Source organism: Empidonax traillii, unplaced genomic scaffold, assembly GCF_003031625.1.
Source record: "Empidonax traillii isolate 1590-97213 ecotype Southwest subspecies unplaced genomic scaffold, ASM303162v1 scaffold315:size618497, whole genome shotgun sequence".
Taxonomy (NCBI): Eukaryota; Metazoa; Chordata; class Aves; order Passeriformes; family Tyrannidae; genus Empidonax; species Empidonax traillii.
Window position 1 is genome coordinate 361,965 of NW_020955508.1, and position 26,426 is coordinate 388,390.

Here is a 26,426-nt window from a genome sequence, read left to right on the forward strand (position 1 = left end):
ATTTCAACCACGTCTTTTTTTGTTGTCTCATCCCACAGACTAAGTCCTGGGGAACACAGCTTGGCTCAGCCTATGCAAACCAAGCAGAAGCCTCTACTCTGCAATTCAGATTCACAGACACATCGCATGCAACAGAAGTTAGTTACAGTAAGTAAAATCAACGCCACCAAAGGTAATCAACATTTTATTTATAAACATACATTTACTATAAAAGCTGTTGCATTTTAGACAAGACTTCCTAATTTCCAGAGGCATTTTAGAATAAATAAAATAAAGGAAAGATTAGCATAATTGGTATTCAACATTAACCCCAGCTAGGACAGCAATCCTTGTCCCTGAATGGACATGCAGATAAGGATGGTCCCCTTCTGGTTCACCAACCTTTAGGACATTCATTGAGAACTACAGATGAACTGCATCAATAACACTACATAGCAAGAGTAAGGAAAAAATACACCATGGAAAATGGGCTTGTAAAATACAGATGGGTTATGAAACCTCTTCAGGTTCTCTGAAATAGTAAGAGGCTAAATAAATTCCAAAAGATCTAAAACCCATTACATACATTGTATTTGCTTATTAATAATAAATCATTTATGCAACAAATACATTAATGTTGTGGTTCAAATGTAATAAGGTTTTTTTTTTTTTCTGTGCTCACAGTTCCCGATTAGCAATGTATCACATTTATGTGTTGAAACTAGAGAAAAAAGGAAAAAAAAACTCTGCCTGAATGAATTTACCATGTATTCTGAAGATTTCGAAGGGAATATAAAATTAAACATAAGCTGTTGGCAAGAACAATTTAGAAAACTGTTGAAAATTATTCTGTGCTGGTGAATAGATGTTCAGTAGGGGGAAAAATCATTGTCATCAAACGCCGCTTCATTTTGCTTTACATACAGTCAACTTGGCTAAAACATGCATACATGAAACTAATTGATAGACACTGGGATCAATTTCTAAGCAACTCCAGAGACCCACTGGTGTGTCTGCAGTGTGATGCAAACCCCCACCCCACCCCTTGCTCATGCAGTTTATGCCAACCATGGTTCTAAGCCTTTTGGGCACTTTACCCCTAGGTGAATGAGAAGCAGATCTAACCTCTGTGACAACCAACCCTTTTTGTACACTTGGGGACCGATTCGCGCATCTAACTCTATCACTTGGGTGAAGCAGTGGTAGTGACTCCTACCAACAGACACACAAGCATGCATGGTCTTGTTTAAAAATTAGGTTCAGACATCATATATTCACATATCCTTAATGCAGCGCATGGAGTTATACAGATGTATGAAGTCAGTTACAAAATCTGTTTCTCAAATTTTCGTGTTACACATTCTTTGCGGGAAAATGTTACAATGACCACGTGCAAAGAGTAAGCATCCTCATCATTAAAACCCTTTAACAGTAAGTCATGCAGGTTGTTGATCAAAATACTGGATATCACTTTTAGTTCCAAAACATTTGTCTGATTTATTTTATTTTTATTTAAAAATATTCCCCGGGTGAATTCCATAAAGGACTTCAGCTTGTTGGATTTATTGCATCCCTAAGTCATCGCTGACTGTGTGCAACAGCTTTGCATTTTCTAAGGCACAATATTAAGGAAGTAACATGTAACTTTCCAGCAGATAGTCACAATGTCCTCCAACAACAACATCGTACGTGGGTGTTCAATGACACGCAGTTTTGCATGGTTATGTAACTCATATGCAAGCAACTGTCTAGAATTTCAATAAATAATTGCTACCTAGAGAAAACCTCAAAATTATTGCTTCCCTAATAACTATTTAATTTCCATTTTCCAACACATTAAAGGACAACAGATATGCACATAGATAAAAGAAACCTCCATTTAGATTTATCACGGTTTTAAGGCAGAATAATTAAATTTTTTCCCTCCATTTTAAGATGTATAATGAACAGCTAAAACGGGTTATTTCCAGTAACTGTTTACCAAAAAGTGCTAGAATATTTTACAGATGCAACATGTTCCCTAACTTTTTCTGTTTGTTGTAGATAACTGCTGAACTGCTGCTTCAGTGAGCTGCTGGATCACTTTAGTAAGGAGCACATGCCTAATCAGAGAGCACAAACAAAAACTATCCCAAACACAGGCAAGTTAGTTTTTCTGCCTGCTGCTGCCAGCCTTCTCCCTGCCTGCCTTCCACACTCTTGGTTTTTGTTGACTTATTTTGGGTGGATGGCTCAAGGCTGCCTAATTCTCTGCTCTGAAGAGAACCCAAACCACATGTGTTTCTCTGCATGAGATTTCAACCAAGTGCAATACTTGCAAGCGAATGAGCAGATCTCAAAACAACTTGAACCCTCGATTGGCAATTTACATGCCAAAGAGAAAAGCTTCACCATAGTATCAAACTGCAGCGCGGAGACTCACAACTCAGCTTGGTCTCCCCCACACCATCTTTCATTGAGTTTAGCAACAACACAGGCTGCTGAACTTAGTAAGAAGGATTGCTCCTGAAGGGAATCTTGCCCTTGTTAACGGTAGGCAGTCTTTAGGTTTAATGAAGAAATCTTTATTTGAGAGAATATTAAGCTATAGTCATGAACATTACTTGAGGTACACAAACAAAAAATCCTATCGCTAAGGTGCAATAATTTATTTGTATAACTCCTACCCTCCACGGAAGGTAATATAAACACAAAATGCTTCAGAATTACAGGATGTATTATCAAACTAGTCTCTGTATAAAAAAAGTTATAGCTTCAGTTATAACAGAGAGGTCGTGCTGTGATGTTTAGTTGTTTTCCAAATGCACTGATTAGATACTATCTTAAAATTACTTCTCAGTTTGAATTGGCATAATCTATAAAGGTTCTGTAAACTTAAACTTTTTAATTCCTAGAAATATTAAAACAAAACAGCTTTATTGCATGTTTATTTTCTTATTACTTTCAAAAGGACAAGGTAACAGACTGGAAATCATAAGCATACCTGAAAGGTGGGATTTTTTTTTTTTGTACTACTTAGGCTTTGCCTTCCCAAACATGGTCATACACATTTTGCAAATTTCTTAAGAAAGCAAAAAACAACATATCGCATTTCAAAGGAGCAGGTGCAGCTTTTTTGTGAGTTTTTAAAAACGAGATGAGAGCCATCATGTCCATGGATTCAAGCTTTTACAAGTGATTGTCTGGAGGCAGCCGATACATACGAGAAGAGAGTTCCTTCTTGAAAGTCATTAGGACTGAAAGTCATGTCACAATGTAGTTGGCTGTCCAGCAGCTAGGTAAAACAAAGCCAAAACAAGTCATTTGTTGACAAATTTTAACAAATATAGACTTTTCCTCACATGATCTCTACAATTCAAAAAACTGCATCTGAAATTATGTATCACTAGTGCCCTGCTTTTTATACTTCCTGCAGAGTTGGGGCACTAACTACAAAGAAGGATTCAGTATAATTCCAGTGGAAACATATTTTCCTTGCCATGTGATGAATGCATTCTGCATGAATTTTTATTTTATTTTACTCCAAAAGTACTTGTGGGTTTATTTGTTTCGTTTCAGGCTCTGCAGTGGCAAAATAGTTCAAGCAAAGGGCTGATGAGTCATCTTCAGCTGTGCCTAGTTTGTGTTACATGGTGATACAGACCCCTCGTGTTAATTGGCCATATAGGGAATCCCATGAATTTACTTCTTTGACACTCACTTCTTTGACTTTGACACTCACAAAGCTGAAACTATTCCTGGTGTTTGACATTGAATACTGAGTTTTCCTTCCTTGTGAGGTTCTGTTGTACAGAAACAACATACCAGTAAAACCCCATCCATGAAAAACAGAAATATTTTGGACCCTGGACCAATACATAATCTTTAATGCTTTTCTCGAGATCTTTGATCATTTATTTTGCAACAGAATCATCCACATTTTCAAATAAGTTTCTGGCAGCCTAAAAAATATTCCATCAAGATGTCCATAAGCTTCTCAAACCAATACTGAGTAATTCTGGGTTGGTCAGAGACTGTCAGGTGTGCACGTTGCTGCACAGGTTTTCATATGCAGCCATGTGGGCAGGAAGGTACAAGCCATGTAATCAACCAATCAGTTTCACATTTTGAATCACACTTCCCAGAACTCAAAGGCAAAACACTGGCATGGCACCAGTTCGTTCTGTATTTCAGATGTGGAGTCCATCAAATTTTAGTTAAAAATTAGCAACTATCCATATTTGCAGTTCTATCAAAATCACATAGAACCCCTGTGAATTGTCAACAACAGTCAGTGTAACTTCAATTCAACTAACTGAATTTTGAGATTTTTGCTCGAGGAGTGAATCCATAAGGAAGAGGCAATTTGTAGTAAAAAAAGACAGACCCTTGCCGTTATTATTCTTCAGGAACTAAACATTTCCTCAAAACCTATTCCCTCTGTCATGGACTTGCTTACCATTCTGTTAGGTACGTACAAATGCAAAATATTGCTGCATGAAACACTTTACACAGCTCTGTAATGCATTTTCTAGCAATGCTGCTGTACAAATGATGATCGAGAGGGTGATTTCTACAGAATATAAGATGGTAAATGATTTATTTGCACAATTATCTATCCTTAAGGGACCTAAATTTTTTTTTTTTGTAGGCAAAAAGAATTAAGAAGAAAAGGAAATTATGACTTTTATCACCTTCCTCTCTTTTTTTTGTGAAAAGATGGATGTGCAAACATGCATTTTACGGTCAGGATCTCATCCACATGAGAAAGGTTTACATTATCAAGCCTGAAGGGGAAAAGCTATTTCTAAATATGTCAGGTTAAATAGATAATAAAAAGTTGCTAACATTTCTTAGCAGAATTTAAAAAAAAATAAAAATATCACCAAAAAAATGGTTATACAATAGCACCCTCTAGCTCTGCTGATGGGGAAATATCTCTTTCCTGAAGCATTAAAGAAAACATGCCCATTCTTCCTATGCACAGTATATGGAGGTACCTTTCCTGCTCCTGGATTTCTACAGCCACTGCTTTTGAGAGAGGAGAAGGGAAACATTAGGTGGAAAGAGCTCTATATCACTTATCAGTTGGAACTGAAGGCACTGAATACACTAAATAGTATTTAACAAGAAGATGATGATTACTCTTGCTGTTTTTTCCTGCATCTTAGTGTTTTCCACAATGTAGAAGCCAGCATGAGCACTGCCCATCTCTTATCACTGTGACATCAGGGGGAAGCTGAAATGCTCTAGTAATTTGGTATCAGTCACAGAAATCCAGGACTCAGAAGGACATTCTGCTCTAAGGCAGAAAAACGCACCAAGTCTTTTTCTGACATACAACTGTCTGTCTCATTCTTCAAAATCTATGTCATTCAACACTATTTAGAATATGTTTTGGGGATGCTACCACAAGGATTCACTATGAGTTATAGAATGTTCTTAATATTTTACATGACTGTTTCATCTGCAAAAAGGAGGTCTGAAAACATAAAAACCAGGAACTTCTCCAAACACAGCCAAGGGTCCAAGATCTAGTAAAATTATCTATATTTTCTCATGTGATGTGAGAGATCCAAGCCTCCAGGTCATGTAGTGCACGTGTATTGTGTATGAGTTTATATTTATACACAGAAACAGCCTTTAAGTCTAATACTGCTGAGCAGACATCCTCTGGACAAAATTTAATGGGCATGGAAACCTTTTCAGATATGAGAAAATAATTAAAATAGTATGAGAAAGTTCCTATTTCCATGGCAAAGCTATGCCTGAGTGTCAAAGCCAGGAGGAGACAAATCCACCAGTTAAAGTCATGGCAACAGTATTTTTAGAGTTCCCTGTCCTTTGGACAGGATTTGGTACTTACTTCTGGATCGGATATAACAATCATTGCAGTTAAGAAGACCATTTCTAATCCTGACATCTGTTCCACTTGCTGCGTCTCCCAGCTGTCCCTTGCAAATGCCACACTGTCAGTTGAAGAACAAAGAAAGTAAGAGAGACCATGTCCTAATGTTACAACTCTTCCCAAATTTTTACCTGTTTCAGTAGTTCTTTGAACAGTGAGAAAAAAACACCTTCCTAGAACCCAAACCCTATTCCCAGGGAACACTGCAAATCAGTGAGAGGGTTTTTTTACAGTCAAAAGTGTTTAGGACTTGATTTCAGCAGCCTCCACCTATACAGAAGTGAAGTCTAGTGATTATAAGGGACATCTGATTTTAAGGTTGCATTTTGGAGTCTGTCCAGTTGTGATGGATAAAGCTTAGAGAGGCCAGAGTTTAGTTTGGGTAAATGTCTAAAACCAAAAAAGGCTTCATAAATGTCTAGTATCACTTGGGCCAGACATAATACAAATGGACTTTCTGAGTTCTCTAGAGAACACTTTGAGTTATTTCCAAACTGAAACACTCAAGAACAGTCAAGAAGTATTTCTGTTGAGAAGTCCAGTGAAAGCCAGAATACATAATTCATTCCACAGCCAAAGCTTTCCAACCATGGGTCAGATCAAAGATAGCTTTGGGACTGACTGTGTTTTTGGAAGGAAGAATACCCAGCAACAACAACAACAACAAAATTGCAATAGGGAAATTATATGATGTTTCCCCCTGTAAGTGTGGAAGCTAAGTTTGCTTGCTCAGTCAGAGGTTTTAGTCCAGTTAACATGTCTGACTGCAAAATAACGTTAGTTGCATTATTTCCACTTCTTTACAAACACACACAAACAGACCTACATAACAAATATGCAAATCCCTTGGTCCTCTCATTTTCAATTTCACATCTACGGGCCTCAATATACTCTCCACTTGCAGTGTGCATGACTTGGAATTTTTCTTAATAAAGCAAGAAACATACCCTGAAGCACTGGATATGGAAACAAAGACCGAGTGTTTCAATAATCATGGCAGCTCCTTTTCCAAGAGGGAGCCCACAGGTAGAGCAAAGCTTCTTTCCGCTGACAGACCTAGGAGACAAACACGGCTTCAAGAAAACAGCCAGTGATGCCAAAATGGAGCCAAATGTTCAGACGTTTATGGAGAGGGACAGGATGGGAGGAAGGAGTACTGGGGTGGGGAGTTCATGTGAATACACTTTGAGCCTTCAGCCATGTTATTGAGTCAGTCTGCCTTGCAGACAACCAAGTACAGGATTTAAAATGTTTGAATGCACAGTAGTTCAGACACATTTCCCTGCCAGTCTGTTGTGCTAGATCAAGGAAGATGCAAATCTCTTAACAGAGGCCAGTGTGGCAGGGAATCACTTGTGGACTCATAAACTCACAGAATGGTTAGGGTTGGGAGGGACCTTAAAGACTTTTCAGTTCTAACCTCCATTGGCAGGAAACCAACCACCAGATCAAGTTACTCAGAGCCTCAGGCAACCAGGTCTACACCCCTAGCAGCAGAGAATCCACAACCTCTGCAAGCAACCTGTTCCAGTGCCTCACCACTCTAATAGTAAAGGGTACCTAGCCTTAGTCAATGGCACAGCAATCAAAGCAGTGTTCACACACAAATTACCCAAGTCAGACTCTTATCATGGATATTCATCAGTTTGTTTGCAAATGGAATTGCTCATTACAAGTCAGAAAACAGGGATGCTACTCTTGTACCTAAACAAGCTGGGGAAGTCAGGAGTGGCAGTGTAACTGCAGTAGCACAGATCAGGCACTAGCTAACTATTTTCAGTCTATGCTGCTGCAGCTACGTGCCAGTTAGCATTACAACTAGTTAAACTGAAATTAGATCTCCATTTGCAATGCAAAAAATACTTCAACTCATTCCTTCAGCAGTCCCATCTAGACCTTTCCAGGAAATCTGCTGCTGGGTGACAGTTGGGTGAAAGTTCAGAGCCCCACTAACAACTGGGACCCTTTTTCATAATGGTTTTAATAGCAGTGCAGGTGCACACTTCTGTGTGTTTCACGCTCCTCCCTTCTCACCTGCCTGTCACCCTGCCAGAACTGATGACTGGTCTTGTGAGATGAACCTGAGACCAAAAGGGATTCCTTTCCATTATGTGTCATCCAGCTTTATTAATCCAGAGCTGAAACCAGGAGAGAAACTTTGCGATGTTTCATGAGTTTTGAAAAGATGGTTTAATGAAATTGTACACAGATAAGCAAGTTTACAATGTCTTGCTTTAAGGTTTTGATGTAGCAACATAATAAGCCATTGACAGAGACAGATCTGGACTGCAGCATGACCAAAAAGCCATTAAAAAAAAAAAAAAAAGAGAGAGAGATAGAAGCAGCAGGAAGACTTATCTAATTAGAAAACAGTGCTTGCTTCCATTTAATCCCTGTCACTCCTGAGTCCACCACGTATACAGATAGCACAGACACATCACTGTCTTGATCATTATTCCTTTTAGAATAATGTTTCTGGTTTTTTTTCGTCCCCTCCTACGGCCTTAAGCATTCTGCTTCTATGTCATTCTTAAGTCCACCTTTGTTTTCACTTTTCCAGTATGAGAGGCATAAGGACAAGTTAAAGTGTTGGATCACAGCATAAAGCACTTTGTTTAAGACTCTTCTAGTGTTTTAGTGGAATAACTAATTACATCCCATCCACTGTTTTAAAAACTAAGATTTATTTCAGCAAAAGATCTTGGAAAAGGGTCTCAGATCAGAATATAGCTGCTAAATAATATGAAATAGCTATCACAATTAACTATCTATAGAACAAAATTATCTGGAATCCCACCAAAACTGCAGCTAAAATTAGAAAAACATAATAAATTGTTAACATTAAAAAACTGCAAGAGTTTCATGTCAGTGAAAGTGACATCAGAAGGAGAGCCTTGCTATGAAATGTGAAGAAAAATGTAACTTACATAGAATAAAACTTGTTATGTTCTTTGTTGTATTAAATCACCCTATTTAATAAGACAACTGATTTTAATATACCCCAAATTATCAGTGATTCAATCAGGCTACAGTTAACATTCATTTAGACTTGGTACACATAACTCGCTAAAAGCTGCATAGATTGCTTAAGAGATTTAAATCTCTAGGAGATTAGCATGAATGCAGGTAAATTAAACTCAGCAAAACAGCAAAATGTGTTTCAAGTTTGGAAAGCAAAGGAAGAATTTCTTTTTAAATCAGCAAATGCTGAAATGTTCAAAACATACCTTACTCCTGAGCATGTGACTATTCAAAATTAAGACACCCTTTGGCTTAAGTGCTCTGAACTCACACTTAACTGCTTTCTTTGACTGAGGCTTACACTGTCCTGTTTCAGTTTCATTGACATTTCAGTGATCATGCAAGAGTCCTACAGCTGCTTTCTAAATTGTGTTATTTGAAAACATAACAATAGTGCTGAAGCAAGCAAGAAATATGGGAGAGGGAGCTACATGGTTATCCCATGGACGGTTATGAACTGCAACATTTAGAAGAATTAACAGTGCCTCCACATAATACTAATGTGATTTACACTGCAGCAGTTCACCAGTGACTACAAGATGCGTTTGGTCTGCAAAATTCCTTATTGACCTTTAGTACCTGTTGGGTGACTGACTCAGAGCTGCAGGAGAACAGGGAGATGATGGCCCAGATCGGAAGTTCTCATGATAGCCCGTCCTGAAACACAGGAGAGAATGTGCATGACTACAGCTGAAAGACAATTAAAACGAGGTTTTGTATGGAAAAATTCCAGCTGGTGAATTTCAGAATTCCCAGTCTAAATATTTTATATGAGGTAAAAAAGTTATAAAAATTTTTTAAAAAGTTATAAAAAGTTTAAAAAAGTTATAAATTTTTGTCCATTGCCATTATGATACAATGAAAAATAACACACAGTTTTTGGTTCTGAGTCTTAGTCTGCTTGCTACTGCTCAATCAGGTAACAAGGTGATCAGCCATGTGGAGACTCCTGCCCACCCCATCAACCCAACATAGCAATCATCATGGTGAAGGAGGGTTAAGCCAAGCCACACCACACTGTACTCTCTGTTGGCCCTTTACTGAGTAAAAAGGCAGCTACCAACACTGAAAGATGGTTTATTTAGATAATGATTAGTTTGTATCCATTCTACTATGAAAGAGTCTGTTGAGAAAAAAAAGGTTTTTTATAATCAGAAATTGTAGGACTGATTCAAACTCTCCCCACTTAAAACTGTTTACAGATTAAATAAGAGTTTTTCTCAAACACATGCACAAGCAGTTTGTTCGGAGGAACAGGTAATCAACTCTCACTCTAAATTAGATTTGACTGGATACAAGCTTCATAGAGGTAATATGTTCTGCAGAAGACTGTTCATATATATGCTAATGAAAACAGATGTTCCTTTCTTGTTACACAAAAGATCTCCCTAAAATTTACAGCAGAAAGAAAATACTAATCTTTATGTATCTTCTTTTAAAAGCTATAATACCTAAAGGACTAGAAAGTAGCAATTGATGTGTGTTTGGAAGCTGGGGAATGAAGTTCTTGGATACCAACTTCAAAGAGGCAGACTTAACCTGACATTCCCACCCTGATATTTATCCACTTACTAGCTATAAATGTTTGTTTCAGGAACTTAATAAATTAAGCAAAAGAAAAGTTATGCACATGAGTGCTTAAAGAGTGAAGGAGAAAGAAGAGAGAGGCAAGCAGAGGGTGTGCTTTCTCTTTATAATAGTTACGAGGGTGCCTGAAAGGAGAAACGAAGTAGATAAATGTTCGCAGTCTTGGTGGGAAAGCCAGGAATCAAATGGGTCTTCACATTCCAGGACTAACAAAACTTAACCTACAGAATGCTGAGTAGGAATATAAGGGAGAACAGAGCAAGGAGGACATCTCAGTTTCTCCAATAACCTTTACGTTCTCACCTCCTTGCCTCCCCTGCAGAGCTTGGCTGTTGTCCCACAGTCTGGCTCGAGAATGGACTCTGCCGAATGTCCTCTGTGTGATGCGGAGATTGCTTTGTCAGCAACTGCTGATTCCAGGAGACGTCTACAACGAGAGGTGGGGAGAACTCAGTATTTGAGGCAAATTTTGTTTGGTTGCATCAGAAATCCTCTATGGAACAGTGTTCCTTTGCATTACCTTCACATACACTTGACCTACCCTGCTGCTGAATCTCAGTTTCTGAAGGGGGAAAGGGAAAGGTCAAACAGCCATTCATGAATAGCACTTGGGAAAATAAAGTATTGTTGTCATAATGAAGGAAGCACCAGAGACACTTAAACTTCCTTGGTGCCGGAGGATCCAGATTTCTCAATAACAAGAGTTAAGGGGATGGTGTAATCACTGCTCTCCATAAGCCTACTGACAAACAGTAATTCCCTTGTAATCTCCTTCTCTGCTTCAGATGGTCACCCAAGGCTAAGTAACAATAACAGCCTCCCAGCCCTATGCAATGATCTGTGTGATGCCCAGGCAGCCAATCATCCCATCTTTGAGAAACAGTGCACTACCTGGACCCTTCAAGATGAATTTTGTGGCTCATAGGCTGGGGAGAAGCCTTACCCTGCCATGCACCACCCGGTTGGTTTAGAAAATAAAAACTTTGCTGGGGCCTATGAAAGGCCTGTTACCTCATTTTGATGTCAAGACAATAAAACTATGGTCCTGACTATTTAAGGGCTTAAGGAGAGAGCAAAGATGTGATGCTTTAAGAGGCAAGGAAGGAACTATCAGAATACTTGTGGGGGAACAAATTGTTGAAAAGAACCTAGAAAAACCCTGATTAGCAGAAGTAGTTAAAAACTGCCAAACCCGTTAAGTTTACTTAATCACTACTACAAATCCACAAGGATGTATTGCTGGGTAATATATTTTTTTTGTTTGTTTTTGAACAACCCTTATCAATGCACTAAGAATACAATAAAACTGAGACAAGGAAAGCAAACCTACTAAGTTTATTAAACTCAATATGCATCTGGAGCAAGCAATAACACTGAAAACTTTTCCATCCAAATCCGCTTCATTTTTTAGAATCATCAATTTTTATGCTAGATAAAAACCAAAAATCTAAAACTTGATTTCAAAATCTACATTCACTTTCTGTTTTTACCCCTAATTATTTATGTTCCCCTGCTTACTTGTATTAGATAATGATGCTAAATTAGTGAATTTGCCTCTTTTGTTTACAGTGACCTGCTTGACAGCAATTCTTTGAGGAAATTTCTTCATTCAAAAAATATCAATACTTACGGGAGCTTAAAAACAATCAATTAACTTTAAATGTCATCAGACATTTTCAATGGCAAAATTGAAGCAAGTGTCAATTTAGGCTTGTCTTGAAAAGGTTATGTATCACATGTAGTGATTTTTACTGGACTGAAATGGACATAAAGAATCTAATTAGCTATCAAAACACAAAATAAGTGTTAGAAATATGCTCTCTGTATAAAGGTAAGTCCTATTTATGCAAGATTATATAAAAGATGGAAGATAACTGTTCTTAACTGCTACTGTGAACATGGGGGCATACAAACAAGACCCCTACCAGCTGCTAAAACTATCATCTTTGATAAAAACAAGAAGAATTTAAATTTCACTTTAACACATTTATCTTTGCTGTCTGAAAAAACTTTTTAATCTGAGACATGCTGATTTAGAATATACATGTGTACTGTCAATTTCCAAAGTTCTTCGAATTAGATTTCTGCTAGATTCCTATCTGGAAAAGAATACATGCATATTAACAGTCTTATTCTCACCCTGAGTCAATGGCAGATTCAGCCTGGCAGGTGAGCTGAGCTCCATCACCGGCATGTGGTGCTCCTGTTCACTTCCTCCTTTCAAGATACCCGTCTCTGGGTATCCTGAGAGCACTTTATTTCCACTGACAATAAAAATAAGTCACATTATATAAATAAAGCCAGGAAAAATTTTACCTAGAATATAATGGCAAAAATCAGACTTTTGAATATCAGTCTATTTTTTGCAAAAAGAGTTTTATTATTGTATCAGCAGTGACAAAGCAATGAGGATAACTTTCATGAATTAACAAGTTTGTCTCTAAACAGGCCAAGTCTTCCTGCTTACCTCAAACTGCCACTTGGATGTGCTGAAGATCATTTTGGATTTATGAAACATGCCCATACAGAGATGTCTGAGCTGTCTAAGGTCTGATCTGGTTGATGTGACAGCCTCTTGGCAAAGCCATACACCAACAAGATCAGCCTTCTGATAAGCACAACCAGTGCTGTGCATTGCCATACGTGCATAACCCTGCAGGGCAAGGGAATATTGATATATTGCATCTATTGCCAGGCCACCACATGCTGACGCTCCAGCATGATGGACAGATGTGACATCCCAGGAGTCTACAGTACACAAAGCTCCACAGGGCTATAAAATGCTTAGGCTTGATACATACCTCCTCTTTTCTTGCCAGAGTTCATTTTCCTTGCTTTTCAGAGATGGCGTACTGTCCTGCTCCCAGAGCAGCTTTTTCTGCCTTGTAACTTCTTTTTGTTTGCCTTCTTCTGGAGAGCTGTTAGAATTAGCTGAGTTCTAGAAGACAGAAGAAGGAACAAGGAGTTCCCTTTGAATCTGGCATGGGAAAAGTACAGGTAGCCCCTAGATACCTTGTTTTGACACACCTTATTATCAAAAAGAACATTACACATTTATACTGTGGAACCATTTGAATCTGGTAAGGCTAACTCTGGATTTAATTAAGACTTTTGCTGAAAAAATCAACTAATCGGACTAAACTGAACACAAAAAAAAGTAAGGCACTAACCAATTTTTGGCAGAAATCCTTGAATTACTTTGACAGTCTAAACAGTCTCCCATTGGACTTGCAAAGACTTTGTGAGTGACCTCAGCTTGTTGCCTCTGCCTAGGGGCGAAGCATTTGCTCATATGCACTGGGCATCCTCAAAGGACAACAACCAGTTGTCCAAAATGGTACTGGAGTGGTTCATATCTGACTTGTGGAGCTTGACTAAGACATGGCATAAGATCCTTCACTCTGGGTGCAGGCAGTACCCTGACTGTGGCATAAGAAATTCCACACAGAAAGTTATTTCTACACAGACGTGTGGAAAATAGGGCCTGGCTTATGCCCTTGCACAGGGATGAGTGATAAGCAGGTGCAGGAAGGGGAAGAGGAAACCAAATGGTACAGTACTCCTAATCCTGAAGTTAAACAGAAGGTGGCAGATGACTGGGCATAGATGCCTTAGGCAGGAGCAAATTATGTCTGGAAATCCCACATTTAGTATACTGTGATCTCGCCTGAGGTGTCATTCTCTGATCTCTAAAAAGCAAAAACTTATTAAGTAGATGCTAGATGCATTTAATTAAAGATTCTCTCCTGCATGAATAAAAAAAAAAACCATAGGGATTGAACATTCACCTCTGTTTTGCTGCTTTCTAGGAGGGATGATGGGAGAGAAAAGAAGGAAAACTGGGTAGGCAGTATTCAGTCTCAGCTGAGATATGCTTAAAGCACTATCTTACACTCAAGATTTTGGATTCAGGGAAATCACTTAAGATTTTTTTGGCCTTGAGAAGGTAGTTAAACAGAAAGAGATGTTTTTTCATGGCACCAGTTAAAGAAGAGAAGCAGCTGTACCACTCTCTGCTTTAGTTGAAAATGGGACGATAGCAGTTTGCTTGGGAATATTGTTCTTCAGTTGTGCAAATACACAAGTTACAGAGTTCTGAGGAATCATCAGTTACAGAAAGGACTAGGGAATATCCTTACTCTTACTGCTCCCAGACTTTGATAGCCTTTCGCAAAGGATTAAACTTTGCACTGAAGATGGCTTAGCCTTTACTGCCTTATTACTCCATGAGAAACTCACCACTGTCTTATTTCCGTCAGTGGTAGAGGACGAAGAGGAGAGGAGCTCAGCAGAGTTTGAAGAAACAATGAATGGAACTACAGTATCCTCAATTATCTTGCGTTCCTAAAGAAAGAGGATCAGGAGGCATAGGGAGTTAAAAAGGCAGAATGTACACTACGAGCTTATGAAGCAGAAGCATAAGGTTTGGCTATATGCCATATTTAGATGGCTAGGTAAGGACTTGTGGTACCAAGAATAATGGTAACACCTCAATTTTTAATTTGCTTCAAGGTTTTGCACTTCCTTTCCTTTCACCATTACCATCTTTGACATGGAATTTCCAAAACTGGAAAGATTATTTCACTTGGGATGGCACCACTGTTTCACACAGCACCAGTCTATTAATTTAATATAAAAATAGGAAATTACCCTTGGTACATGAGAAACTTATTCTGAAAGTTGAAAAAAAATTTCTTTTCCAGATCACAAGTATGTTTCTCAAGCATAGATGATAAAACATCAATTTGCATAATGTACTAGACAAACTGAAAACATTAATATTTTCCAATTTCTTCCAGTAGTGACTCACGAACAGCAGAAGAAAACCACTGTCTTGTATATTGTTAATATTCTACAACTGCATGCTTTGAACACCTCCTCTGGATTTTTTTTTTTTTTAATGTAAAAAAAATGGCCAGTTACAAAATATCTACATGATCAAGCCCAAGGCAGACAACAATTTCATCTGAAGTTCCACCAAGTCGAGGCACCAAGTATATGCCAAAGCACACAAGGCTCTGCCCCGGGGGGGAAGTCTGAGTGTGCCCAGACACACCTGCCCTGACTCACCCAGACTTCCACAGCAAATAGACATCTCCACCTACGCAGAGGTTCTGGAGATACCTGTCCAAATGTTTAAGTATTTTTTTCTCACCATCTATGGCACTGTTTAAGAGATGCCATCCTCCTGAGAAGTTAGCCTTGAGAAGTCTTTTCATTAATTAATCTAGGGATAGGATTTGTTTTTTTGTTACATAAGTGGGTGCTTTTAAATACAAAAAAAAAGTCAACAAACAACCTCCTCCTCAGAGTCTTATACCTCCTCATAGTATCGACGCTCCTCCTCTTCAACTTCTCTCTGGGCCTTTTCCCATTCCTCTTTCAGCTTGTCCTGCTCCTTCTGATACTTCTCCTGTGCATGAATACAAATGCAGGTAAATTCAGAGAATTATGTATTAGAAGTAAATTCTGTATTATCTCCATAGTGAAAATGAACCTGTCAAGACTGGTTTTATCAGAAATAGGATGAAATAGGAAGGTAAAAATTTGAAACATCCATGGGTACCAAAAAAAAGCTTCTTTTTCCACTCTTCCTACTTGTTTCTAGCACTTAAATTTAACATCTTCCAACTACAAGGAACATTACAGAAGTTTGTTAGAATTTTAAAAATCTTTGGTCAGAAATTAAATCTATGCTCAATAATTTGAAGAATCCCTTGTTTATCATACAGGATTAAGTTTCAAAAAAAGTATTGCACACCCCAAAACACTGAGACATGGATTTTACATTAAAAACTTCAGCAAAGTAGTATATAAACAAGCAGGTTTTGCAGATACTAGTACTAATTTAAGAGAGATGCCAATAAAATTTAATGAGTAATGAATATCTGTGCGAGTTTAAAAGATAAATGAATAGTGTGCAAAGGTTTGAAAAAAGTAAGCTTCTAATCAGCTATGTAGCTTACTTTCTTCCTTGATGGAATGATTTCTTGAAAATTATTTTCACACAATTCTGCATGAAAACTTATCTCAAAGAGATGTTTAAAATTGTCTGCTAGAACAGAATATGGAGAATATGGAGAAGAATGGTGACTTCCATTTTCCCTTTACACCAGTTCCAAGTTCTGTTCAAATTAGAAACAATATCTGCCTAATCCAGAAGAGATGCATGTACTATTGAGAGAACACCCCCACATGCCAGAAAAATTATTATAAGAATTTTACAGCATTTTAAGAGGAAACAACAATATTAGCTAAAAGAAAATAATCTCAAGAAAGCTGTAGAGACACGCAAGTCCTCCATCCTTTGACAGTTTGCTCTTCTGTTTTGTGGAAGAAAGATATGATTTCTTTGGGAACAAACCTAATCATAGTTTCAAAAGACATTGCTGACTGACTGGGAAATTCAAATTTTCAGGGCCACTGCACTTCTTCCAACTAGGACACAAACCCAGTACTTTTAGAGCTTACCATACCACTAGGTAAAACTAGTGGTTGTCTTGAGGATGTTTCCCTCCCTCACAAAAAAACCCCCAACCCAAGTCCTTTCATGTCCAGATTTAGCTTGATGTTTTCCAAGGAGAATCTGTGAACAAAGCAGAAGTCTACAAAAATCTATTAAGACCATAATTTTAAAGAAGAGTTGCCTAGGCATCAGGGTCAGCAAATTGTCAGTCTTGACAAGGAGGCTCCAAGTAATTAAGTGACTTGCAGTCTATGCTAAAATACTTTAAACATAATTGAGGACCAACACACTTAATTTAACTCTGCACTGGAATGCAGGACTGACTACTTTTTGTCTTTCCATGAAGTGGGGAAGGGAGACATGAGAGTGCCTAAACCACAGACAACATGTATGTATGCTCACTTGATCACTCATCTGCCACAGAATTCATTCAAGCATCCACAGAGGACACAGAGAAGTGTTCATTAAATGCCCAACTTTGGTCCAAAGGGACAACTCAACAGCTGAATGACACAGTGGAAGACTTATAGTTTCTTCCCTACCTGAAGCAAGCGTTCTTGCTCATGTTGCCATCTTTCCTGGCGCTTTCGCTCTTCTTCTGGATCCCAGGACCAAAAATTGAAACGCTTACATGAAAGAAAACCAATCTATTAGACTGTGACACTACACTTTACAAGGCCACCAGAGAAAGCTGCACTTTGCCTGACCTAGCCCTTCTGATGAAGTTACAATGGGACATTGAGAACGAGATAGTGGTTCTCTCAGTTAGCAGACAATATTCTTAGCTTCACTAACACTTGGGATTGCCCACCGGTATCCAAATGATAAAAACAATAATTTGGATTGCAAAGAAAGGCTCAGGAAACTTCAACTGGAGGGGAAAAAAGGAAAATTATCTTAAAGAAAGCTCTAAGCAGCACTGAACAGAGCCCCTTGAGAGCACTCAAATTTAAAGAACATACCAATTTTGTTTCTCTATAATCTTCTGTGCAACATGAAAAGCAATTTTATGTTGTAAAAAACATTCTCTCATTTTAGATGTCTGCTAGTATAACAGCCTATAGCCTTGCTTGGGATTTTTATCCATAATGAAATAAAACCTCAAGCTTCATTAAGGATTCTATTATTATTCTATGATACATTTTAAATCCTTATAATCAAGGGCAATTTTAGACACTTGCTGTCATATCCCTTTCCATTAAGAGTAGAATATGAATCTGATAGGAAGAGATTATGTCTATTTTTATGTGACAAACAGAATATGAAATACTGTGTACTTCAGAGTAGGATTTGTGGTATGTTAGGTTCTTTCATTTTCATTGAGAGGACAGTAGAATTGTGGAGTCCTTTAATTTCTATGCATTTAAAACAGAATGAATAATTTACAATTACATATTATTTAAAGATTGCGATCTTTTAGTGGCTCCAGATACTGAGTACTGTATAACTACTATTCTCTCCAGAGAAGACGAGAATGTATGAATTTCAGATTCAGACTATGCCTTGACCTGGGTTGTACTTTTTCCTCTCACATGTCCATGAGAAAAAAATTCTCATTCTGATTTATGAATGTTACAGGACAGTTTGCACAAAAAATTAATTTCTGCTAAACACAAATCTCTAAAACAAATAATGGTGCAAAACAGGTACTCACATTTGATTTGTCACCACTATCAGACTCAGCTATTAAAAAAAAACAGAACAAGGAAAGATTAAATCTAACATAGCAAAATGTGCTTAGCCTGCAATTAAATCTACATCATATCTGTATAAGAAAGCTTCTTGTTAGTTTCCTATTTGCTCCCACAACCAAATGCAAGAATGAATTGCAAGCAAATAAATCAGAAAACCAGATTACACCCATCACCAACAAAACTACTTTTTATCTGGGTATAGAGGAGCACAATATTAACTACCAGGTTCTATTCTACCACAGCTAATGCCATCTACTTCTGGCCACAGATGTTAGCAGTGTTCAAACACTGAGTGTTACCTACCTTGATCTACTTTTCCCTTCGTGATTCAGTGCAAGGAAGGAAAAAGTACAGCAAAGCTAAAAGAATGGGACTACACTACTGAAGAGCCACAGTTACGAAGAGAACCATTGCCATTTTCTATCCAAATGTCTTTGAAAATTAGGCTGATTTAAAGAAATTAAGAAAAAGGTATTTATAGGCAAGGGATTTCTTTTGGGTGCCTGAGAACAGAGCATCACAACAATGTGCAACCCAACAGCTCTTTGTCAACTGTGCAGCAGGAATAGATACTTTCTACGAAAGCGAGAGGTAGAACAAGTCCCCGTGATCATCAGTCTTCACCCCAGCCCCACGTCTGAAGACACCTACGACTGGAGGCAGCAGAAGGGCTGAAGTTGGTCCTTGCGCCGCATTTACCTGACTGTGAGAAAAACTGTGAGCGCCGCCAGTTGTTGCGAACCCTAAGCGGAACCGCGGCCCCGCGGGGCGGCTCTGCAGGCAACGGCACGGAGACAAAACAAGAAACAGTGCGGTCAAAAAGCGATGACAGACTCTGAGACCTGAGCCACCTTGGCCACAAGAGGGATTTTGACTACAGTCGCTCTGGCCCAGTCAGCTCCTGCTAGTTTACAAAGGACCTGAAGATCACATGTATTTACTGTCTGTATTTAAATGCTACTTTTGCAACATGGCACCCGAATTTACATGAGAGTTCTAACACACTAATGCTACTCAAGGGCAGCCACCCTTTCTAGTTTTGCATGGTGCTTGCATTCATCCCTATTGCAGATACAGGATTCTGTGATCCTTTCAGTGCTCCATGTGCTGTGAACACTAGAGTGCAGCCAAGCCTTTCAGCACCACTCAGAAAATAGGCGAGAGACGTACACTCTGTCACTTGATGTTTGGACTGACTCGTGCCTGACATAAAATGATGTTGTTCTCAAAGTCTGTTTGGGTAGCACCTCCGCACTGAAAACAAGTGAGAATTCTATTCCTATTCAGACAATCACAGAGTGGTTTGGTCCGGACTGAACCTTGAAGATTATCTATTTTCAACTACCCCCTGCCATGGAGGGGGACATTTTCCACTAGAACAGGTTGCTCAAAGCTCCATCCAACCTGGCCTTGAACACTTCCAGGAATGGGGCATCCATAACTTCTCTAGGCAACCTGTTCCAGTGCTTTGCCACATGCAGAGTAAAGAATTTCTTCCTAATATCTAACCTAAATCTACCCTCCTCCTACATTGCCTTGTAAAAAGTCCCTCTCCAATCTTTCCTCAAGGGTTTGCCTTCAGCAGTTTTAACCTCGAAAATATTGGTCTAATCAGTATATTACCTATACATAAAATAACAACTTAAGAAGTTCTTGGGGGTAAGAAAACTTTGGATGATTCTTCTTTCTTTCACAATAACTACATCTAGACATCTCTAAAATAAATATAAAATCAAACTACTAAATGTTACCAATCTCAAGCAAAACTTTGCGATGAAGGTGAGGGGAAAAAAAAAGTCGAATTCAAGGACGTGCCCAGATATTTGTATTGTTCACCTGTGAAAAGGAGCTCCACATGAGCAGACGAGTGCAGAATGCAGATCTCCAGAAAATTTTATGGTGAGATAAAACCAATTGGTAAGCCATTTTCATCTGTGAGCAGCAGTAAGTAATACTTACTGGCATAATATAGCTTTTATTGCTAGGCCAGGTAAATGCCAGATAGGTCTTTCCCTGCCCCCCCTCCACCGTGTCACATTTCTGCTGTCGTATTTAAAGGGGACAGCCAGAAGAGTCCTTTGCATCACAGGAGCCACACTACCAATATCAGTCAATGCAACTAGAAAATAACTTTTTTAGTTCCAAAATCCTCTGGGCCATTGATTAGGCACTTCACCCTGAACACCACATGCACATATTCAGCTACTGTCTGGCTGAGTTCTTCAAATGCTTTTTGCTCACCTTGTAGAAAAGAATTATGCAGAGTAACTTGGCTGGTTTCTGGCAGTTTCTTTAAAAACGGCAACACTATACTCCCCTTTTGTTCCAGGGCTTTTGCTTTCATCACCTGTTCAGACATTTGGGAGTAGAAAACAGCTTTTAAAAAACAACAGGCTCAAGGGTTAATTTAAACCCTTTCTACTTATTTTCTGAATTAACATTATCAAAGATGAAGCCTCTAGCTCCAGAATTACAATATGGAGTTGCAATACTGATGTCCTGCAAGTAACTGGTAGCTGTTTGCTGTTGACATTCACACTGCCCTGCACACCAAGGCTGATCCTCTAACAACATCTGACTAACCAACATCTAACTTACCTGGCAGAGCAGTACGGTCATGGCCATTTCTTCCCTCTGCCACTACCTGCACTTGTTCAGCACTTCAAGAGGGTAAGCTCCACTGTCTTACACCTTCTGGATACACTGTCCCCCTAACAGGGAGTGGGACTGGGGTTTGTAGGTTTAGTTCTCATTTCTGGTCCAGCCAGTTTCCAGTTTTACAGGTTCCAATGCTACAAGCAGACACTGTGGAGTTCCTTTTGAGGGGGAACTCTGGTGACCACAGGATGTGGCAACAGAAACCATCCTCCAGGGTCATTCCTTGGCAGATTGTTTTGAATGAACTCTACAAGTGACATTAAGTGGAGAAAAATACCAATGTGCACAATAAGCATTTCCATGCGAGATCCTTCCCCTTTTTTGTTTTGTTTTGTACTCCCTGTCTTACCCATACATACCTCTGGTGTAGGAGGGAGCTCTGCTTCCTTGTGCTGTTCCATTTCAGCTTTTTTCACATCTTTGTTGCTTGAAGCAGCTTCCTCTGAAGGGATAGGACTGGGAAGAAATTCTAATCTCTTCACAACAGGGCTGGCACAAGCTGCAGTTGACTTGAATTGCTTCTGATCTGAACCTAATTCATACATATAAGAGATAATATTGCAAGGTTAAGACACTTTTTGAAATAAAATGTAGGCCTATTTCTTACAGTCCAATTTCTTACTGGATATACTGTGAGCCCATTTACAGCCTGTTTTGAATAAACAATCTTCTTTCTTCAATACAGGCAAAATTAACCTCTCACAGAAGACAAGGTTTTAAGAGTGAAACTCATCTGTCAAAATGTAGGTGCTTACATTTAGGCATCATGGAACACCCTTCATGGTCAATAAAAAGAGAAGTAGTCCTTGGGAAAGGAGTCACACAAACTATTTCAGACACCTCTCTTTGGCTGAGATGAGCTGTAGCCTACAATGTACCTTCTGAGCTAAGATCTCTTTACTGAAGTTGTTTGATGAGATGCTATCCTGAGACGCTACATGGACAAGTAGCTGTACCACATTGAATATGATCTCACTGTCAGCACTAGAGGATATTTTAACTTGCCTATTTCCACTAAATCACATCAGTTAAGCATCGGACAGCAAACAACTGTGCTAACAGGAAGTTTTAGACTGAAATAACCTTGTTGTCATTCAATTCTTAAAAAAACGCAAGCTGATGCTGGGTTATGGGAGAAGGGACCATGAGCACATAAGTCTACTGCAGAGGGCTGTGACACCTAAACAGCTGATACCACCATTGGAAGCAGAGCAGTTGCCAGCATACCAGGACTGCATAAGCACCCAGATATCTCTCCAACCTCCTAAAGCATAAGTTTCAGTTCCTGCCCCCTTATCAACCACAGCAGCAGAGGCAGCTTCTGAGTGTACTTTTGACAGGCTAGGAAAGTCAGCTAAGAAAGTGATAAACCCTAAGGCTCCACCCAGAACCTGCACATAAGCAGAGACAAGAGCTGCTCCTGCTGCCAGGCAGATGCACCCTGCATTGGACTAGTTTCCACACCATTAGAGGCATAGGGGCCACAGAACCCCTAATAACTCAGCTGTGATAATTTCCCTGCAGGGAGAAATTAGCACCTTCACACCCAGACTGAGGCATCGTCTCTGCTAATGGGTCACACTGGACTGCCATAATAGGCAGCTGCAACACCTAGACAATCGAAGACTCCAAAAATATCCCATGGCTCACAGAGTTAAATCACCCATTGTGAAACTTCCTGCCATGTGGGAGGTACTGGACATTCCCACCTGAATTTGAGCTTATATAACCTTAGGGTTTTGGGACTTCTGGTACCACTCATGGGATCGAGAGGAGGACCAGAACTCCAACAGGACTGCCACTAACACTCTCGACAACACTGCGATCATTACCTCAACAGAACTGCCACCACCACCTGGACCAACAGGTTTCGTTTCCTTTTACTTTGGACCCAGGGGGGCCACAGGGTGCTCAGCACAGGGGCCAACGAACGCTCTGCTGTTCTTGTCCCAGGGGGGTGGGTTATACATCTGTTTTTGTGGGTTAAAACCAGTTTTTTCTCTGTACCACTACATCTGTTGTAATTTATTTTTAGTAAATTGTAACTCTGATTTATAATCTCTCTCGAGTTGGGTTTGTTTCTCCTGCCTGTTTATTTTTAAACCAGCACAGCATGGAATTATCAAGCTTGTACTGAACAGCGGAGGATGTTGCTTACTCTAGAAGAAGTTCACACAGTTTGGACCACATCTATCTCTCCAAAACAGACATAATAAAAACCTCTTGTTACTTTACCATTTCAATTTTTGCAATTCTATTTCAATTTTCCTTTCCAGCCAGTATTAAACTTTGCTGTCAATGCTTAATGTTTGGCATTTCTCACATCTGTGGAGCTGGAGACAAAGTAGCTTTATGATTTGTAGACAACACCAGCTTATCACTGTTGACTCTTGAGAGGAGAATCTCTTTGGTTCATCACAAGACTGCACTTTCTACACTACCTTCCAAGTGCAATTCAAGATTGTTACCCTATGTACTTTGGCATCTACTAGCTGAAGTAATTAAGTCAGCTAATGAGTCCTTGTTAACAGGGGAATGAGCCCTTGTTAATCTTTGGAGAATGGTACTTCATCAATGTTCAAGGGCAAAGCTCAATTGTTTAAGTCACATTTATCCTCAATAAACAGGAGCATTATGCTTACATACAAATTACAGCCCAAGATCTCATTTAAATATATATTAATTAAATACTTGATATAGTACTTTTTACTTCCCATGCCAAGCTGAACTTTGATAGACCTATTTTAAAAAATGAACCAAAAAAAAAAAAAAAAAAAAAAAAAAAAAAAAAAAAAAAAAAAAAAAAAAAAAAAAAAAAAAAAAAAAAAGACCATGAACTTAGTACGGTAGCAGACAGCAGATAAAGTGCCTATTCAAAGAAAATGTTTCAGAAACACATTTTTGAGGAAAACAGATTAAAATTCTACCAGAAAATTCCTTTCCCCAGATTAGGAATCATGCATAAAGGCTTTAAAGCAGAAAACTGTGAGTTTGCACAGTACTGTTCATTTAAAGCCCCTATGATGACTAAAGTGCCCCTTCTTACTCTTTTGCTCCATTTCTTAATGTCTTGGGAGGGGTGAGGGAAGTGTTAAACAGAAGCTATTACTGACTGATAGCTTCTACCCTTGTTGCTTTCTAGTTACAGCGCACTGTGGCATTGGCTTTTCACTGGCACAAACAGCAAAGTGGGCAACTTGCACCCCGAGTTGTGCACACCCCGAGTTGTGCAGTCAGGTGTGCCATTTCAACCACAGAATGACAGAACAGCTCAGGCTGGAAGGGGCCTTAACAGACAATCTACTCTCACCTTTCAAGGGAAAGGGAGCCTAGAGATTGTCTAGCACCCTGTCCAGCTGCACCTGAAAAAGCTCCTGCCACGGGGACTCTACCACGTCCCTTGGGAGGTTACTGGAGTGAATGACTGCTCTGGCTGCATGCAATTTCATTTTATGTCGAGATTCCTGACATCTGCAGCACACCCACCTGGGGACGGGCACACTGAGCAAGCAGGGGTTGCACCGTTGCGGCTGGGATCGGGCTGTGGGCTGGCAGCTCCATCCGCTTCCACTGGGGAGGCCTGGAGAGAGGAACACAGCACAGACAGAGTAAGCGCAGTGGAAATAAAAGCATGTGCTAATTCCTCAAGGCAATGCTTGCTGCTCCTTTGTAGTGGGTTCTAACTGGATTGGTTTGGAGCTCAGCAGGGCACTGGGGAGTACGTTTCAGAGCAGTATGTGCCGGTCGGGTGTTGAATCACTGGGCTTTAATCTCTTTTTCAAATCGCTCATCATCAGCCATTAATGTGGTTGGTTTGGAATAGCTCCTACAAGCTTTTAAAATTGTAGTGTATCTTGGATTGTGCTAGCTGGAGATAAGCATACATTTCACCCCTAGTTTCCCCTTCCACAGTAACACAAAAATGTATGTATTAGTGAATACATAGCACATACTAGGGTTTGTAAAGTGGCAAAGTAATTAAATACTTCCTCTATTTCACGGTTGTCTAAACAATCTGTTATCTGAAGGGAAAAGCCAGAGCTGGTATTAAAGGTAATGAAATACTTGAAACACTACTAAGAGAGGACTGAAAAAATATGGTGAGACCATATCAAGCCAATAATCCAAACGCCTTTGAAAAGCAAGCTTCCTGACCCAGGGCAGGGCTGTTGCAGAGTTAAAAGCACACTGTCAAAACAAGGGTAACACTTCAGCTGATCTATTCAGCAGCTTCCACCACACAACCATTTTTTCCAGCAGGCAAAGAAAGAAAAATATGCAGCAAATCAATCAGCCACTTCCCAGTACTTCTAAAACTGAGAAGACCTAGAAAATGGCACATTCAACAGAGGAAAATAAAAAAGCAGACTACTTTTAGAAATAAAAAGTAACATATTTCAGAAGTAGTCCGTTGTAGACTCTCTTTCCTGTCCTCTTTCTACCACTTCATCTTATTGACAGATGCAAAGGAGGAAATCTGATGACATTTTCTCTTTTCTGCAGGCAGGAATCAGACTTTAACCCTCTGCACCGATCATGTTTCCAACCCCTGCAGGCCCACATGAGCCTGTGGCCCTTTATCCAAATATGCCCCATGAAAAGCAGACCTGAGGTCCCACAGCTCAGTCACTGAGAATATCTACTGGCAGTGCCAACAGGATGGCAACACCTGGAGATGCACCACAAAGCTCCAGGGAATTTTGCTGCTGGCAGAGCTTACAAATCCCTGCCTCTCCTCTCTGGAGGGAGACATGCTCTGAAGAGGGGCAGAGAACACGTCTGGGATGACACCCTGCAAAGAAATGGTGTGGACTGGTGTGGGGCCGGGGCCAGGGCCAGCAACCTGGTCAAGCCCAGCAGGAATTCAGCAGTGCTGGGAAACAGAAGGAGCCTGCAGCTGCCAAGGGCTGTGTTGCCACCTCTCAGCAGGACAGGCACCACAACACAGCCATGAGTCTCTAGAAGCAGCAGCATGTCTCTTCCAGCACTTGCTGGAGCTGGCAGCCTGCCAACCTCCCCATTGCCTGGTGTTTTCCAACATACCCTCACCTCTGCCCACCCTCACCCTCTGCCACAGGCAAGACACGGAGACACATCCCCCACCTGTCTAAAAGCAGTTCTCAAACTGGACGAG

At 39.7% G+C, this 26,426-nt stretch overlaps 1 protein-coding gene across 2 annotated transcripts in view; it reads right to left on the reverse strand.

Moving 5' to 3' along the window:
* Window positions 1-167: 167 nt before the first annotated feature.
* LIMCH1 (LIM and calponin homology domains 1) overlaps window positions 168-26,426 on the reverse strand; it is a 180,426-nt gene continuing 154,167 nt past the window's right edge. For both annotated transcript variants that reach the window (XM_027891281.1, XM_027891282.1), the window contains 14 exons: window positions 24,779-24,872; window positions 21,652-21,824; window positions 20,876-20,981; window positions 18,595-18,623; window positions 17,483-17,566; window positions 15,795-15,887; window positions 14,714-14,818; window positions 13,276-13,412; window positions 12,614-12,738; window positions 10,778-10,901; window positions 9,467-9,544; window positions 6,814-6,922; window positions 5,825-5,927; window positions 168-3,253 (listed from right to left, as the gene is read on the reverse strand). In XM_027891281.1, the coding sequence (XP_027747082.1) occupies window positions 3,228-3,253; window positions 5,825-5,927; window positions 6,814-6,922; window positions 9,467-9,544; window positions 10,778-10,901; window positions 12,614-12,738; window positions 13,276-13,412; window positions 14,714-14,818; window positions 15,795-15,887; window positions 17,483-17,566; window positions 18,595-18,623; window positions 20,876-20,981; window positions 21,652-21,824; window positions 24,779-24,872 (1,386 nt within the window). In that variant the 3' untranslated portion in view covers window positions 168-3,227. The remainder of the gene's footprint in view (window positions 3,254-5,824; window positions 5,928-6,813; window positions 6,923-9,466; window positions 9,545-10,777; window positions 10,902-12,613; window positions 12,739-13,275; window positions 13,413-14,713; window positions 14,819-15,794; window positions 15,888-17,482; window positions 17,567-18,594; window positions 18,624-20,875; window positions 20,982-21,651; window positions 21,825-24,778; window positions 24,873-26,426) is intronic.